We start from the raw sequence: 15,076 nt of genomic DNA, 5'->3' as shown, positions 1-15,076 counted from the left end.
AACATTAAGAGGGATTTAGTGTCAAATTATTATAACTCATACTAAGATGTATCTTTTAAGAATTACTTGTCTTAAAACTAGAGGATCACTTTAAGCATAAGACTCATTTTTTTTCAATGTAATACTGACTCGCTTTCGCTTAGGTTCTCTTGTGCGCCCCAAAGTGGTGCGCAGTGTCCACTATTGCCCTGCGACCAACAAGACCATGGAGAGAAAGTACACAGATATGACCTCCTTGGATCCGTTTCCTTCTAGTGCCATATATCCCACTAAGGTAACTAAAGAAATACCTGCTTTTACAACCCCTAGCAAAAAGTATAGAATCACCAGTCTCGGACAAGCACTCACTCAGACATTTCATTATGTAGAACAAACTCTGATAAAAAGTTTGAAAAAATAATGAATTAGTTCAAAAGTGCAACTCCTTGGCATTCAGAAACACTAAAAGAAATGAATAAAATACATTGTGTTGGTCAGTAAATGTTACTATTATAGAGCAAGTTTTGTCGTAATTTTGAATCACTCCATTCTGAAGAAAAAAATATGGAATCACTCCATTTTGAGTAGAAAATACAGACACACCTAGTTAATTTCCTTTCCTTAACTGGGCCCCTGCCTCAGATTAGTTCTGCTCATTAGTCAGCAGTTAAAAACTGTGCAAGTATCACACCTTGGAGGGGTGCTGGACCAAGTGGATTCACAAGAATCGTGGCTCCAACAAGAGATGTCTCTTGAGACCAAGGAGAGGATTATCAAACTTCTTGAAGAAGGAAATGCTCAACGTATGGTTGCCAAAGATATGGGCTTTTCACAGTCAGCTGTATCAAAATTCTGGACCAAGTACAAACAGAATGGCAAGGTTGTTAAAAGTTAAGCATACTGGTAGACCGAGGAAGACATTTAAACGCCATGACAAACAATTAAAGGCCATATGTGCTGAAAAGAGAAGATGTACAACAAGACAAATGAAGAAATGGGTGGAAGCTGGAGTCAAGGTATGTGACAGAACTGTGCAAAATCGCCCTAAGGAAATGGGATTTTCATACAGGAAAGCTAAAAGGAAACCATCATTAACACTTAAAACAGAAAAGAACAAGACTACATTGGGCTAAGAGGCAATCATGGACTGTGAATGACTGGATGAAGGTTATTTTCAGTGATGAGTCAAGAATCTGCATTGGACAAGGTGATGATGCTGGAACTTTTGTCTGGTGCCATTCCAGTGAGATTTACAAAGATGACTGCCTGAAGAAAACATCCAAATTCCCTCAGTCCTAGATGATATGGGGCTGCATGTCAGGCAAAGGGACTGAGGAGATGGCTGTGGTTAAATCTTCAATAAATGCGCAAGTTTACATTGAAATTTTAGACAGCTTTCTTATCCCTTCATTTGAAAATGTGTGGCGATAATGACATTATTTTCCAAGATGCTCAATAAATCATCCAGTCAATGTAATGGCCTGCAAATAGCCCAGATCTCAACCCTATTGAAAACCTGTGGTGGAAATTAAAACAAATGGTCCACAGCAATGCTCCAACCTGCAAGGATGATCTGGCAACTGCAATCAAAGAGAGTTGATGAAGAATACTCAGCAAGTCTATGCCTTAGAGACTGCAAGCTGTCATAAAAGCCAGAGGTGGTGCTACTAAATACTGGACTGTCTCAGAAAATTAGAATACACAATATTCTAATTTTTTGAGACAGTCCTGTGTATATATACAGGACTGTCTCAGGAAATTAGAATACACAATATTCTAATTTCCTGAGACAGTCAGGAAATTAGAATACACAATATTCTAATTTCCTGAGACAGTCAGGAAATTAGAATATTGTGTATCCTAATTTCCTGAGACAGTCCTGTATATATACACAGGACTGTCTCAAAAAATTAGAATATTGTGTATTCTAATTTCCTGAGACAGTCCAGTACTAGAGATGTTTTGATTGTTATTTCTTTGTTTGTTTCTCATGATTCCATATTATTTTCCTCAGAATGGAGTGTTTCTATATTTATTTCCCTGCACTTGCTCTATAAAAGTAACATTTACTGACCACCCAAATGTTTTTTTATTCATTTCTTTTAGTGTTTTTGAATGCTAAGGAGATGTACTTTTGAACTAATTCATTCTTTTTTCAAGTTTTTAATCTGAGTTTGTTCTACATAATAAAATGTCTGAGTGCTGGTCCGAGACTGGTGATTCCCATACTTTTTGCTTGGGGTTGTAGTATAAATCTTAACACACCTACCGGTACATACCTATCATCATTTCCATTTTGTGTCCTTCCTAACAGGACGAGGAGAACAACCCTCTGGAAACGGAGTTCGGTCTTTCCATCTACAAGGATCACCAGACCATCACTGTGCAGGAGATGCCAGAGAAAGCCCCCGCAGGCCAATTGCCTCGCTCTGTTGACATCATTCTGGACAATGATCTAGTGGATGTGGTTAAACCAGGAGACAGAGTGCAGGTCATTGGAACATATCGATGCTTGCCTGGAAAGAAGGGAGGCTTCACTTCTGGAACATTCAGGTGAAACTAGATTAAATATTCTTGGCTATTAAGTGGAGCGAATATTGTTTTTAAACATTGTCATGAAAATGCATCTAAAATTCACTTTTTTTCCCCCCTCCCAGAACCATCATGATCGCCTGTCACATCAAACAATTGAGCAAGGAAGTGACGCCGTCCTTCAATGCTGACGACGTTAGCAAAATTCGAAACTTCAGTCAGAGTCGTTCTATCGTAAGTCTTTGCTCTTGCTACAAAACAATGATGAAATGAGGACAGTTAGGCCTTGTGCAGACTTGCAGCCAAAATCGTTGTTTTACCCCAGCCAGATTGAAACTGGATGGCTTGTTTATGACACAATATTTCAATCGATTGTTTCATTGTGGTGTAGAGTTTTTGTAACATGATCTGTCACATGATCACACAGATTTGACATATACATTGAAATGAGTAAGACTTTATTCGCCATCTGTGACAGAGCTCTCAATTAAAAAGCAGTAGGTAGCTTGGGGCAGTCATGCAGTGCTTAATTCCATTTATTTGGTTTTATGAAGTGTTGAAGAATTTAATCAAGGAAGCCTGTTTTTAACCTTTTGTAACGATAATTTTTACAGTGCGACAATATATTTTGACTGGTTTAACATGCTCACGTTTCTGCTTTCATCTAGAATGTGTTCGATCAGCTTGCCCGCTCATTGGCCCCTAGCATTCACGGCCACGAGTACATCAAGAAGGCAATTCTCTGCATGTTGCTTGGTGGTGTGGAGAAGGTGCTGGAGAATGGCTCGCGTATCAGAGGGGACATCAACATCCTGCTCATTGGTATGAAAACTAGTTTTGTCTGTTTCTTTAAAATTTTGTTAATCTTAATCCAATTTAATATACTGTATATGTTGATATTAGGGCTGTCAAACGATTAAAATTTTTAATCGCGTTAATCACAGCTTAAAAATTAATTAATAGTAATAAATCACAATTCAAACCATACCTACCAACCAATAAAATATGCCATGTTTTTCTGTAAATTATTGTTGGAATGGAAAGATAAGACACAAGATGGATATATACATTCAACATACTGTACATAAGTACTGTATTTGTTTATTATAACAATAAATAAACAAGATGGCATTAACATTAACATTCTGTTAAAGCAATCCACGGATAGAAAGACTTGTAGTTCTTAAAAGATAAATGTTAGTACAAGTTATAGAAATTTTATATTAAACCCTCTTAATGTTTTCGTTTTAATTAGTAAAATTTTCAGTCAAAAAATAAACTGGTAACTCGCCATTGTTGATGTCAATAATTACACAATGCTCATGGTGCTTAATTCCATAAAATCAGTCGCACCCAAGGGCCAGCAGAGGGAGACAAAAAACACAATAAGTGGACATGACACTGTGCTGTCATTTTAATCTGTTTGAGCGGGGCATGTGCGTTAATTGCGTCTAATATTTTAACGTGATTAATTTAAAAAAATAATTACCTCCCGTTAACGCGATAATTTTGACAGCCCTAGTTGATATCGTTTATAATATTGAAAACCTAAACTTTTATAAACTTATTTATACAAGTTCTATTTTTTAAAATAAAAGCATTAAGTATTTCTTCCTTTTTTGGATCGAAATCCTATCATAAATAATATTTAAATACATTTACTTTTCACATATAGAATATTTTTGTGATACGAATCGTATCGTGAATTTTTGGAGGTGTGCAATCAGTTTTTTTCATGACATTTCCGCCTGGCAAAACTGTTGCCACTGTTACGCACAAGCACTCCTGGTTGCGGCTTCCAGGAAATATACGCAGCACCACACCATATGTTTCTATGTTATTTTCCTATTGGTGAGTGCCCAACTGAGCATCGATTGTAGCATCCCAAGTGACAATGTCCGGCTTTTGTTGTTTTCTAAAGATTCATTTTGATCATAACCCGGTGATTGCTCGTAAAAGCAGAGTGTGCCTTCAGTCCCTTCACGCTAGCTCCTGAGTGATTCTTTCAAATGCGTTCAGGAAAAAAAATGTTATTACAAAACGGAGTTCCTGAACCCTGGTCTTGAAGGTGTAGTAATTTCGAGACTTCCCGCCTGCGAGTAATGAGTTTCCAGTTCAGAGGTAAACTGCGCGGGCGATGACTGTGCTCCTTTCTACGCATGCGTAGTTTGCGCAAATGCAGGCGTAACTTGCAGAAGCAGGGGAGCCTTAAACACACCTTAAACGCAGTGGGGACAGATATAAAAAAAAATGTCGGAAAAATACCCCAGAGAAAATTATCTGTCCTAGTGTAGACGTAGTCTGAAAGGACACCATTATAGGACAGGAAAAAGGTAAAATAGGTCAGATTGGGGTGTGACAGTGGAGGGTGTGTTCGCAAGCAGTGCTAGTGATGTGTAGTGAGAAACCTAGTATAAAGAAAAATCCACTGAGCATTAGTGAGTCACCATCCTAATTTTTAATGTTTAATCGCTAAGTGTTGCGCCAACAGTTCCAGTATGTAGCCTATGTATGTTTCTAGTGATAGGATCTGTTCAATTTGCGGAAACACAAGTAACGTATTTTTCGGTTGCACTAGCCAAAAAATGCGCAATGAAGAGGAAAAAGACAGTCGCACCGGAGTGCATGTCGCATTTCTGTGGGAAATTTATTTGATAAAATCCATCACCAAGAACAGTCATGTCATCTTGAAAGGCAATTTAAAATAAAAATAAAATTAAGAAAAACAGGCTGAATAAGTGTACGGTGTGCTAACATTAAATGTAGCATAAACAACCAACTGAGAACGTGCCCCTTATGTTTTCGGTTGCATATTTCACTACTTGCAGCTTGCAATCTGCAGAATATTTTCTTCTTTTCAGAGGTTTTGTTCAGCCCTTCTCAGTTGTTTTTATAAGTTACCACTAATGTTAAAACACAGGCCTAGAGCGCCATCTTGCGGTTTAGTATGAAAATAACACGTGAAATGATATCATAATGTGTTAATAATTTCACACATAAGTCGATCTTGAGTACAAGTCACACCCTTGGCCAAACTATGAACAAAAAACTGTCACTTGAAGTCCGAATAATACGGTTCATGTAATCTTTTGTTGTGAATTCATCCCTATCAGGTGACCCTTCAGTTGCCAAGTCTCAGCTTTTGCGTTACGTTCTTCACACCGCACCCAGAGCCATCCCCACAACTGGACGGGGCTCCTCTGGGGTGGGCTTGACTGCCGCCGTAACCACTGACCAGGAAACTGGTAAGCTATCACACATGGCCTGATCTCCTCCCTCCTCTAGTCAGATTGATTGATCTTTCCGTCCTTCCTAAGGAGAGCGACGTCTGGAGGCCGGCGCCATGGTTCTAGCCGACCGTGGCGTGGTGTGCATCGACGAGTTCGACAAGATGTCGGACATGGACCGCACTGCCATCCACGAGGTCATGGAGCAGGGACGGGTCACCATCGCCAAAGCCGGCATCCACGCCCGCCTGAACGCTCGCTGTTCTGTTCTGGCGGCCGCCAACCCGGTCTATGGCAGAGTGAGAAACAAGGAAGCACCTCTTGTCAACACCGAACATTGAATCTTAACTAAATTGACACTGTTTTCCGCTTTAGTACAACCAATATAAAACCCCCATGGAGAACATTGGACTGCAGGATTCTTTGCTGTCACGTTTCGACCTCCTTTTCATCGTGCTGGATCAGATGAACCCAGAACAGGACCGAGAGATCTCAGACCATGTCCTCAGAATGCACCGCTACCGTGACCCCCGCGAGCAGGAGGGTGCAGGTATTACGTGGGGAGGTTTCGCCCACAAAGTTTTCATATGAGATGGGGCTTATTATTCATTTTCTTTAAACACTTTGATTTATACAGCAATGGCTCTAGGTGGCTCAGTAGACGTTTTAGCCACAGATGACCCGGATGTTGTAGCACAGGAGCACGAGGAATTGCAAGTTTACGAGAAACACAACAACCTGCTGCATGGAAGCAAAAAAAAGAGGTAGATTCATCTATTATTACACGGAGAAAACAAAACAAATACGCATGGCTTTACCTGAACTTCATTGACTTGGTTTAGCAATGAAGGAGATGAGATAAACGAATTACAGTTTTTGTTCATATTGTACCATTATATAATATACTGTGTACAATGAAGTAGAAATAGTGTAATTGCCTGCAGGTCTTAATGCCAAATCTGATTTTTTTTTGTGTGTTTTTCCTGACTCGAATGAGGCATTTACTTGAAGGAATGAACGGGACAAGTAGCATAGAAGTGGACCATTTCAAATCCGGTCTAGGTCACTTTCATATGTGGTTAAAATCCAATCTGGGGCATATTTTTCAAAATGTGGCAGCGGTCTGAACTCTCAAGTCTCCCAAATCGGAATTCATGCAGCAATTACATTAGCAAAAAGCGAAAGCAAATGATCTCTTTTGAATATATGTAAAAGATCTGAGCTGGACATAGATGGAAATGGTGACAAAATTTGCCAGATGACTCTTAATTACATCTGTCATAAGAATTCATTAATGCCTATGACTGTGCCATGCCATATTTATGACAGTCTTATGTCGTCGCTGTCAAATAAAGTGTTACCCATTAACCCAAATTGATTGATTGATTGAACATGTTTATTTTGAATATTCAATACATAAGTACCAATAATCAGTAACAACAATCAAATATGAGAAAGAAAAACAAAATGTGTGTATTCGAAAAGGTGAAGTAAAACTTATTTACTTCCACTCCTTAAGTTCTGACGTATCAGTATGCAACCATACGTTTGAACATATACCCATAGCGTAATACATTCTTATTTTACACATATACAATCCCACCATATTACTCTACATGTTACCTATACACAAATGTCACAAAAGCCTAGTCCACAAATCAAACCCGGCAAAACAAATAAATAAATAAACATTCCATATCACAGTATGTTTTACAATTGTCACAACACACCTAGCTATTATCCACATCTCTCTCATCCTTTTATTTTTTTTGAAAATCATACCTTTATCCCCAAGGGCGTAGGTTTGGTCTCAAAATTGGTAGGGGCGATATAACAGCATAACCTGCATGTAGACTTTTTGCTGGGGTTGGGACATTAATAAGACCAAACAGATTGGCTGAACTGTGGTCAGGGCTATATTTATCACCAATAAGAACCTAATTATTAATGCAAAATATATCTGTATTGACTTATACTAACTTTCACACTGTAAATTGTACAGTATAACATCTTAATCTGATCATTTTTCTTAAAATCTTGTCGAATAATTTTCTTCATCTTGTTTTGAGTTTTAAAGGCTGGTTAACAGATTAATGCGTCAACATTCTTCCTCCTTAATCTACAACATAAACAGTCACAATTTTTTTGTTTATCCATCTCAACCATGGAATAGCCCAAATGAGTCCCTATAATTTACTTCCTTGTTGTCTTGTAAACGCTCAGATCAAATTGGTCTAGCGACAAATGTCCCGAATGGTTAGATGGATCACTTTATTTTGACTAGGGCTGTCAAATGATTACAATTTTTAATTGAGTTAATCTCACCTTAAAAATTAATCATAATTCAAACCATCTCTAAAATATGCCATATTTTTCTGTAAATTATTGTTGGAATGGAAAAATAAGACACAAGACGGATATATACATTCAACATACTGTACATAAGTACTGTTATTGTTTATGATAACAATAAATCCACAAGATGGCATTAACATTAACATTCTTTCTGTTAAAGGGATCCACGGACAGAAAGACTTGTAGTTCTTAAAAGATAAATGTTTATAAAAATTAGTCATTTTATGTTAAAACCTCTCTTAATGTTTTCGTTTTAATAACATTTGTAAAATTTTCAATCAAAAAATAAACTACTGTATTTTTCGGACGATACGTCGCACCTGGGCATAAGGCACACCAGCCAAAAAATACGCAATGAAAAGGAAAAAAAACATATAAGTCGCACCGGAGTACAAGTTGCATTTTTTAGGGGAAATTTATTTGATAGAATCCAGCACCATGAACAGACATGTCATCTTGAAAGGCAACGTAAAAATACAATAGAGAACAACGGGCTGAATAGGTGTACGGTATGCTAACATTACATGACGCTAGAAGTTGGATCGTGCCTAAAAAACCCAGCCCGACCCGACCGGCCTGCAGGTATTAAAGCGACGCAGCCTGAGCCCGATCAATTAACTTGATTTGCTTGCCCGAGCCTGAAAAAGCCCGAAATTGTATGTTTTAATTGTAGGCACGAGCCCGAAAAAAATATATAAATAAATAAATTTAAAAAACTATTTAAAAACAGGCGTAGCGGATTTGACATTTATTTTATTCTCCTCGAGTTGGCAGAAAAAAAAACGCTTTCTCAATGTTTCAAGTCTTCATATTTTTATGATCATTATAAATGCATTTACACAATGAAATAACTCTGGAAAAGTTTGTTAAATATATTTCTCGTCTGAGACCAAAGCGCCACATTCGTTTACATTCAGCGAAGCCGACACGGGTTTCTGTATAGCGCCTTCAACAATTAATTTGAATCCTTTCCATATCTCACTCCTACCGCAGTTGTTTATTTTTCAATTCCCCTGTCTTTAGTTTGGTTTCCACTCCTATTGCTGCTTCATATCGAAAAGGAAATACCAGGATGCTCGCGGAAGGCGCCAGGGCGCGGGAGGGGAAGATTGAAATGAGAGCCACTGCGTTCACGTGCGCAGGCATGCACAGCGCCTTCTCCGTTTTATCCAAATTATTTTATTTAACATCCATACATCATTTTAGTATAAATATATGAATATTTATTTTAAAAAAAGGTAGCGAGATAGAAGTTGGCCCGACCCAGCCGTAAATAATCACACCTAAGTCACTCCAGAGTATAAGAAGCACCAAACTATGGGGAAAAAACAAACAAACTGCGACTTATAGTCTGAAAAATACGGTAGTAGCTCGCCGTTGTTGACGTCGTCGAGTGGTGACGTCACATAAAAAAAAAGTGTCTTTAACTACGTAAGGTAGTGATTGAAATACACCACAAGGTGTCAATGGTGAGTTTTAAATTACTTAGAAATCAAGCCAATGAGTGTGTTTTGTCCCTGGACTAACGCCTTAGTTCTCTGTTTACTGGGTCCATTCATTCCATTGTACTTCACGGTCATTTGCGTGCTGGCTTCACAACGTACGAGACCTCTACTGTAATAGTTTGTATATTGTCACTAAATATTGCCATCAAGTGTATTTGTTGAGCTAAACGAAATGTTTGAATAGTTTGACCAAAGTCTTAGTAAGTTTTATGTGTATTTTGCATAGCTATTTTGATTGAGAAAGCCAGTTCTCTTTGCATTGTGGTTTAACTGTGTGAGAATAGGGCCTCATTACTACAGATTGAAGCGCTTTTCTTTTTGTGAACATTATTTTTTGGGGAGATAGGAATATTTTTGTTGTTGTGCTTTCATGAAATGATACTTATTTTTGTTGTAAAGGAGTTGCCGCAGCTTATGCCAATAAACTGCGTGGTCCAATGAGCGCCTGTGTCCACTCGCCTTTCACTGCCTCTTAGCTCTCAATGTGCAAAAATGGCGTCATTTTAATCTGTTCGAGGCAATGCGTGAGCGGGTCATTCCGCGCATGCGGTAAATGCGTCAAATATTTTTAACGTGATTAATTAAAAAAAAAAAAATTACCGCCCGTTAACATGGTAAATTTGACAGCACTAATTTTGACGAATTCCAAATGTTTCAGAGACAAGATTTTGAGCAAGGAATTCATGAGGAAGTACATCCACATTGCCAAGGGGGTCACGCCGGTGCTGACGGAGGAGGCAGCTAGTCATATTGCAGAAGAATACTCGAGGCTCAGAAGCCAGGAGCAGCTTGGCGCTGATATTGCCAGGGTGAGCAGAGACATGCAATCTTATTGTAAAAGTACAACACCTAATCTTCCATATAGAATCATATTATTCTTGTTTAACTTTTTCTGTCTCCACCCTAGACATCCCCTGTGACAGCTCGAACCCTGGAGACTCTAATTCGTCTATCCACGGCACATGCAAAGGCCCGCATGAGCAAATTGGTGGAAATGGAGGACTCTGAGGTCGCGGTTGAGCTTGTCCAGTTCGCCTACTTTAAGAAGGTTGTGTGTTGGTGATGCGAGCTCGGAGTTGGAATGTTTGAGCGGCAGGTGACAAATGTGTGCTTTTTCTGCAGGTTCTTGAGAAGGAGAAAAAGCGTTCTAGAAAGGAACATGATTCTGGATCAGATGAGGAGGAAGAGGAAGCATCTACACAACAGTCCCAGAGAACTCAGAGAAAGAGGTACTCACGTGATTTACAATATTTTGGCGCACTAGATGGAAAGATCATCTTTGCCAATCCCTACAAAAAAACCTGTGTCCTAAAGGGTGCGTCGTGGGTCTCAAGGCGGTGAACCATACAGCCCATATGATTTCAGTGAGGAGCAGGATGTTCCCCAGAGTAAGATCTTTCAAGTATATTTTTCGTGATAACCTTTTTTTTTCTCAAGCCTATATTATAACTGGAAGTCTCGCGTTATCCTTGTGCTTATTAGTTCAGACAACCACTGCGAAAAGATCCAAGGCCAAACCGGTGGAGGAGGAACAAATGGATACCTCATTGGCTGAGAGCGCAGAGGTCACTGCTGAAAGGTGAGTGCCTCTTTTTCACACTTAAAAACAGTGCTGGGCATTTTGACACTATATATTTTATAAACATGGTAAATGGATCGCCATAATAAATTCCTTTTATCGTCACAATTTTTTTCATGAATGTAAACTCGTCTCAAAAATGCGGTGGTACCTCGACATACAATCGCTTCGACACACGATATTTTCGACATCCGACGTAAAATTTGACTCGCTTGCACTCGACTTGACTTGACTTGCACGGCAGATTTTCTTGAGCGAAATCAACATGGGTTCCAAGAATGTTAGTGCAGGTGGTGAAAAACTGAAAAATGTGACGCTTACCATTGAAATGAAGATTAAGAAAAATATGAGTGTAGTATGCGCGTCCGTGAACTGGCTCGACATTACGGCCGTGGAATGTCTTCGATCTCGACGGTCCTCTTCTGACCTCCGTTCGCCAGTCTTTATAAGTTACGGTGACTTATTATTATTGTAACATAGACTAGGAAGTCGACAGCTGAGTTGGGTTACTAATCATCTATTTCAGAACTTGTGCAACACAACACGCCTACTGTCCGCCGTAGCTGACGAAAACAACAAAAATGAAAAGTTCAGGTACACCACGCAAAACACATCTGCCACATTAGAACCCGATTCGTTACATTATTTCAGGTATTGTTATTAGAGGTGAGAATCTTTGGGCACCTAACGATTCGATTACGATTTAGAGGCTCCGATTCGATTATAAAAAATCGATTATTGATGCATTGATGGCCGAATCGCGAATAATCCAAGAATCGGAAATTTCGCACGCCTCTAATTATTATTATTATTTTTCCGATTTTTATTTAAAAATTTATTTTTGCGCTGTGTAATTACTATTTACAATAGTACCAGCAATATTTATTAAGGATTTAGTGTAGATTTCCGGGTAGTGGAACGAATTATAATGTATTCAGATGGGAAAATCCTGCTCGACATACGACCATTTCAACTTACAAACAACGTCCTGAAACGAATTAACATCATACGTAGAGATACCACTGTACTGATATTTTTTTATATTTATAATGTATAACAGCAACTAGATTTCTCTATACCAGCAAAACAGGGCTGTGATAAATCACTGAGCAACACAAACATAAGGTGCATCATTAAAAACTGATTATGAAAATGAATATTGTGAGGTGGATTGTTTTGTCAACTAATGCTGCCTTCATGTGTTGTCAGACTTATGGCAAATACCAACCCAACTGTTTTCTAAAATGTTCAGTTACAAACAAAAACTTAATGTTTATATTTTGTAGCATAAAACAGTTTTGCCCATGCAACAAACCAAACTGATGTCCGTGTCTGCTGTTTTTTTGCTATGACAACAAAAGCACATAAACAGGACGTTGATATTACCAATGGCATACCGCACGCAACACATCACTTTGGCTAATTAATATTCATGTCGTTAGCAATTGTTCCTAGGCGTTTGTCGCTAATGCTAAATGCATGGAAGTAGTGTACGAACAAGATGTTTACTGAGTCAAACCTACCAATTCTGTCTGAAAATGAGTTCCCTGGTGCCAAATTCACTGGTAAAGATTTGAAAGAATATACAAATGTTAGTAATAATGTTAATTCTACAATTTTATTTACGCCCCCCCCCCCCCCCCCCCCCCACTAAAGTTTTTTTTTTTTTTACAACAGTGGCAGTCAGATACCATTTTAATATTTTTTCAGGTCATTCATGGTCAGACAGAAGGGGCACGGCAAAACGCCACGCTAAAAAATAAGTAAAAACATCAAAATGGCTTACCTCTTCGTTCTCTGTAGGACCATGGCTCCTAACAGAATGTTTACTGCATGTGAAATGTGAATGGCTTCACCTTGCTGGCGTTAAACTGATCTTTTGGACGTCCGCGCAAGTTGATCCATTCTTCACATTTTTTCCTCCCGAGTTTTTGACTTTGGGAAAGTATGAAGAAAACATCCTTCGGTAACACTTTATAATAACTATCCGTTTGACTAGTTAATAGATCATGTCTGTTGATAAAGGATTTATTGTTGATTTGTGAAGTATTTGTTAACAGTTTGTTAAGCATTTACAGGGTGTTCTTAACCTGAAACAGTTTGTGTAGAAGTTTCAAGTTTTGTGTGTAACGTTTGGCATTTCTATCTTTCCAGGTTAAGAAATGCCGTTCATTTCAAAGCAAAAGGCATTTTGATAAGGCATTTTGCAGGCAGCGCTCATGTTGCACATTTATGAAAATCTGCCATAGAACCAACAAATATTTGTACTTTTCTTTGTATATTTAACCAATAAAACTTATGACCTTCAACATAAAGTGTATATAGTTTTATTAAGATCCATCAACTAGCATGGGCATTTAGAATGGGGTCAACCATATTGGAACACCCAGTAAATGCTTAACAAACTGTTAACAAATACTTCACAAATCAACAATAAATCATTTATCAACAGTTTACTAATGATCTATTAACTAGTAAAACGGATAGTTATTATAAAGTGTTACCCATCCTTCTTGTGTCGTAATGTCTAAAGTCGTTTATACAAGTTCCATAGCAACAGTGTTTACTCGGCATGTTTTTTTTTAAAAGATTACCGGCAGAAAAGAAGCCGTAATAACATGGATTGCATTCAAGGACATGTCCATGTTGACCCACTTCCGGGTTACGACGGCGACGTCACGGTCTAAAAATAGCATTCGTGCGGTACGCTATCAAGAAGGGGTAAAGATCATTTTTCTCAAAGTATGTGAAGGCAGTATTATCACAGATTTTTGCTTTTAGTTTTCGAATCAGTTTACAGTATGTATAGACAGTATATATACTGTTAAAAAAAAAGGGGAACACTAAACTAACATGTTGTAAATCTGAATGAAATTAATGAAATATTTTCCCCCTTCCAACCTGCATATTGCCCAGTGCACAATCTCAATAACTGCAAAAGAATGGCTCATTATTTAACTTTTGCCTTTTTCACCTCTAGGTTGAAGGAATTCAAGTCCTCCCTTTTCAAAGTGTTCCAGTCCGCTCACGCTCAGTCAGTAAAGATGGAAGTCCTGATGGACGGCATCAACAAAGAAAGTCTGGTGCGGTTCACCGAGGCGGAGGTCCGTACAGCTTTGACTCGCATGCAGAATGACAACCAGGTCATGGTGGCAGATGACATTATCTTTCTCATCTGAGCGGGGGAAAAAGATGAACTGTCAATTCTGTTGCATGAGACTTCAAAAGAATCGATGTACATTTAGTATATTGTTTCTCCACATCTGTTCCATTTACAACTTCATAACATTTGTTTGTAATTAGCAAACTTTTTCTGGCTAATATTGGCTACTTTTCAGGTAAACAATGTTATATGCCTTTCTAATTCTGTAAATAGAGTAGAAGAAATTTGGGGGGGAAAATGAATAAATACAGTGTTTATTGCAGTGAAATGTTGCTGTTTTGTGTTTGTTGCTCTGATCAGGATACAAAATATATCTCACTGATTAGCAGCTTATTACATTATCCAGGATGAGAGGTACTGAGTTTAGAAAGCCAAAGATAACGCATCATTTAAGGTGGTGAAAGGAAGGGGGGGGGGTTACATTATTTAAAACATACTGAAGTAGAGCAATGTTTTTTACCATAGTAATCACACCTTCGCACAAATTGTGTAAGTTTTTTCATGATTTACAGCATGTATTGGAGAAGGACACAATACCGTATATGGCTGAAAATTTCCGCTCTGAGACCCCCAATTTGTCCAAATTTCAAAACTGTCAGATTTGCACGTGTGGAAAGCATTGGAAAGCTTAAAATGTCAATTTCCTGGGGGAAGAAAAAATTCTAACAAGCGGGCATTTAAAAAATTTTTTTTGTTTTTTTAAACAGCAAAACCCTAACTGGAGGTGAGAGCAGAA

General features: G+C 38.3%; 1 protein-coding gene across 2 annotated transcripts in view; it reads left to right on the top strand.

The window, feature by feature from the left end:
• The window catches only part of mcm3 (minichromosome maintenance complex component 3), a 34,615-nt gene extending 20,017 nt beyond the window's left edge, over positions 1 to 14,598 (top strand). For both annotated transcript variants that reach the window (XM_057823303.1, XM_057823304.1), the window contains exons 6-19: positions 144 to 274; positions 2,294 to 2,532; positions 2,637 to 2,745; positions 3,180 to 3,333; positions 5,625 to 5,756; positions 5,829 to 6,037; positions 6,114 to 6,288; positions 6,376 to 6,502; positions 10,257 to 10,407; positions 10,506 to 10,646; positions 10,721 to 10,827; positions 10,913 to 10,986; positions 11,081 to 11,177; positions 14,158 to 14,598. In XM_057823303.1, coding sequence (XP_057679286.1) covers positions 144 to 274; positions 2,294 to 2,532; positions 2,637 to 2,745; positions 3,180 to 3,333; positions 5,625 to 5,756; positions 5,829 to 6,037; positions 6,114 to 6,288; positions 6,376 to 6,502; positions 10,257 to 10,407; positions 10,506 to 10,646; positions 10,721 to 10,827; positions 10,913 to 10,986; positions 11,081 to 11,177; positions 14,158 to 14,356 — 2,045 coding nt within the window. In that variant the 3' untranslated portion in view covers positions 14,357 to 14,598. The remainder of the gene's footprint in view (positions 1 to 143; positions 275 to 2,293; positions 2,533 to 2,636; positions 2,746 to 3,179; positions 3,334 to 5,624; positions 5,757 to 5,828; positions 6,038 to 6,113; positions 6,289 to 6,375; positions 6,503 to 10,256; positions 10,408 to 10,505; positions 10,647 to 10,720; positions 10,828 to 10,912; positions 10,987 to 11,080; positions 11,178 to 14,157) is intronic.
• The last annotated feature ends 478 nt before the right edge of the window (positions 14,599 to 15,076 follow it).

Source organism: Corythoichthys intestinalis, chromosome 19 (genome assembly GCF_030265065.1).
Source record: "Corythoichthys intestinalis isolate RoL2023-P3 chromosome 19, ASM3026506v1, whole genome shotgun sequence".
Taxonomy (NCBI): domain Eukaryota; kingdom Metazoa; phylum Chordata; class Actinopteri; order Syngnathiformes; family Syngnathidae; genus Corythoichthys; species Corythoichthys intestinalis.
The sequence above is the reverse complement of the archived record's forward strand: the minus strand, read 5'-3'. Positions and strand labels throughout refer to the sequence as shown.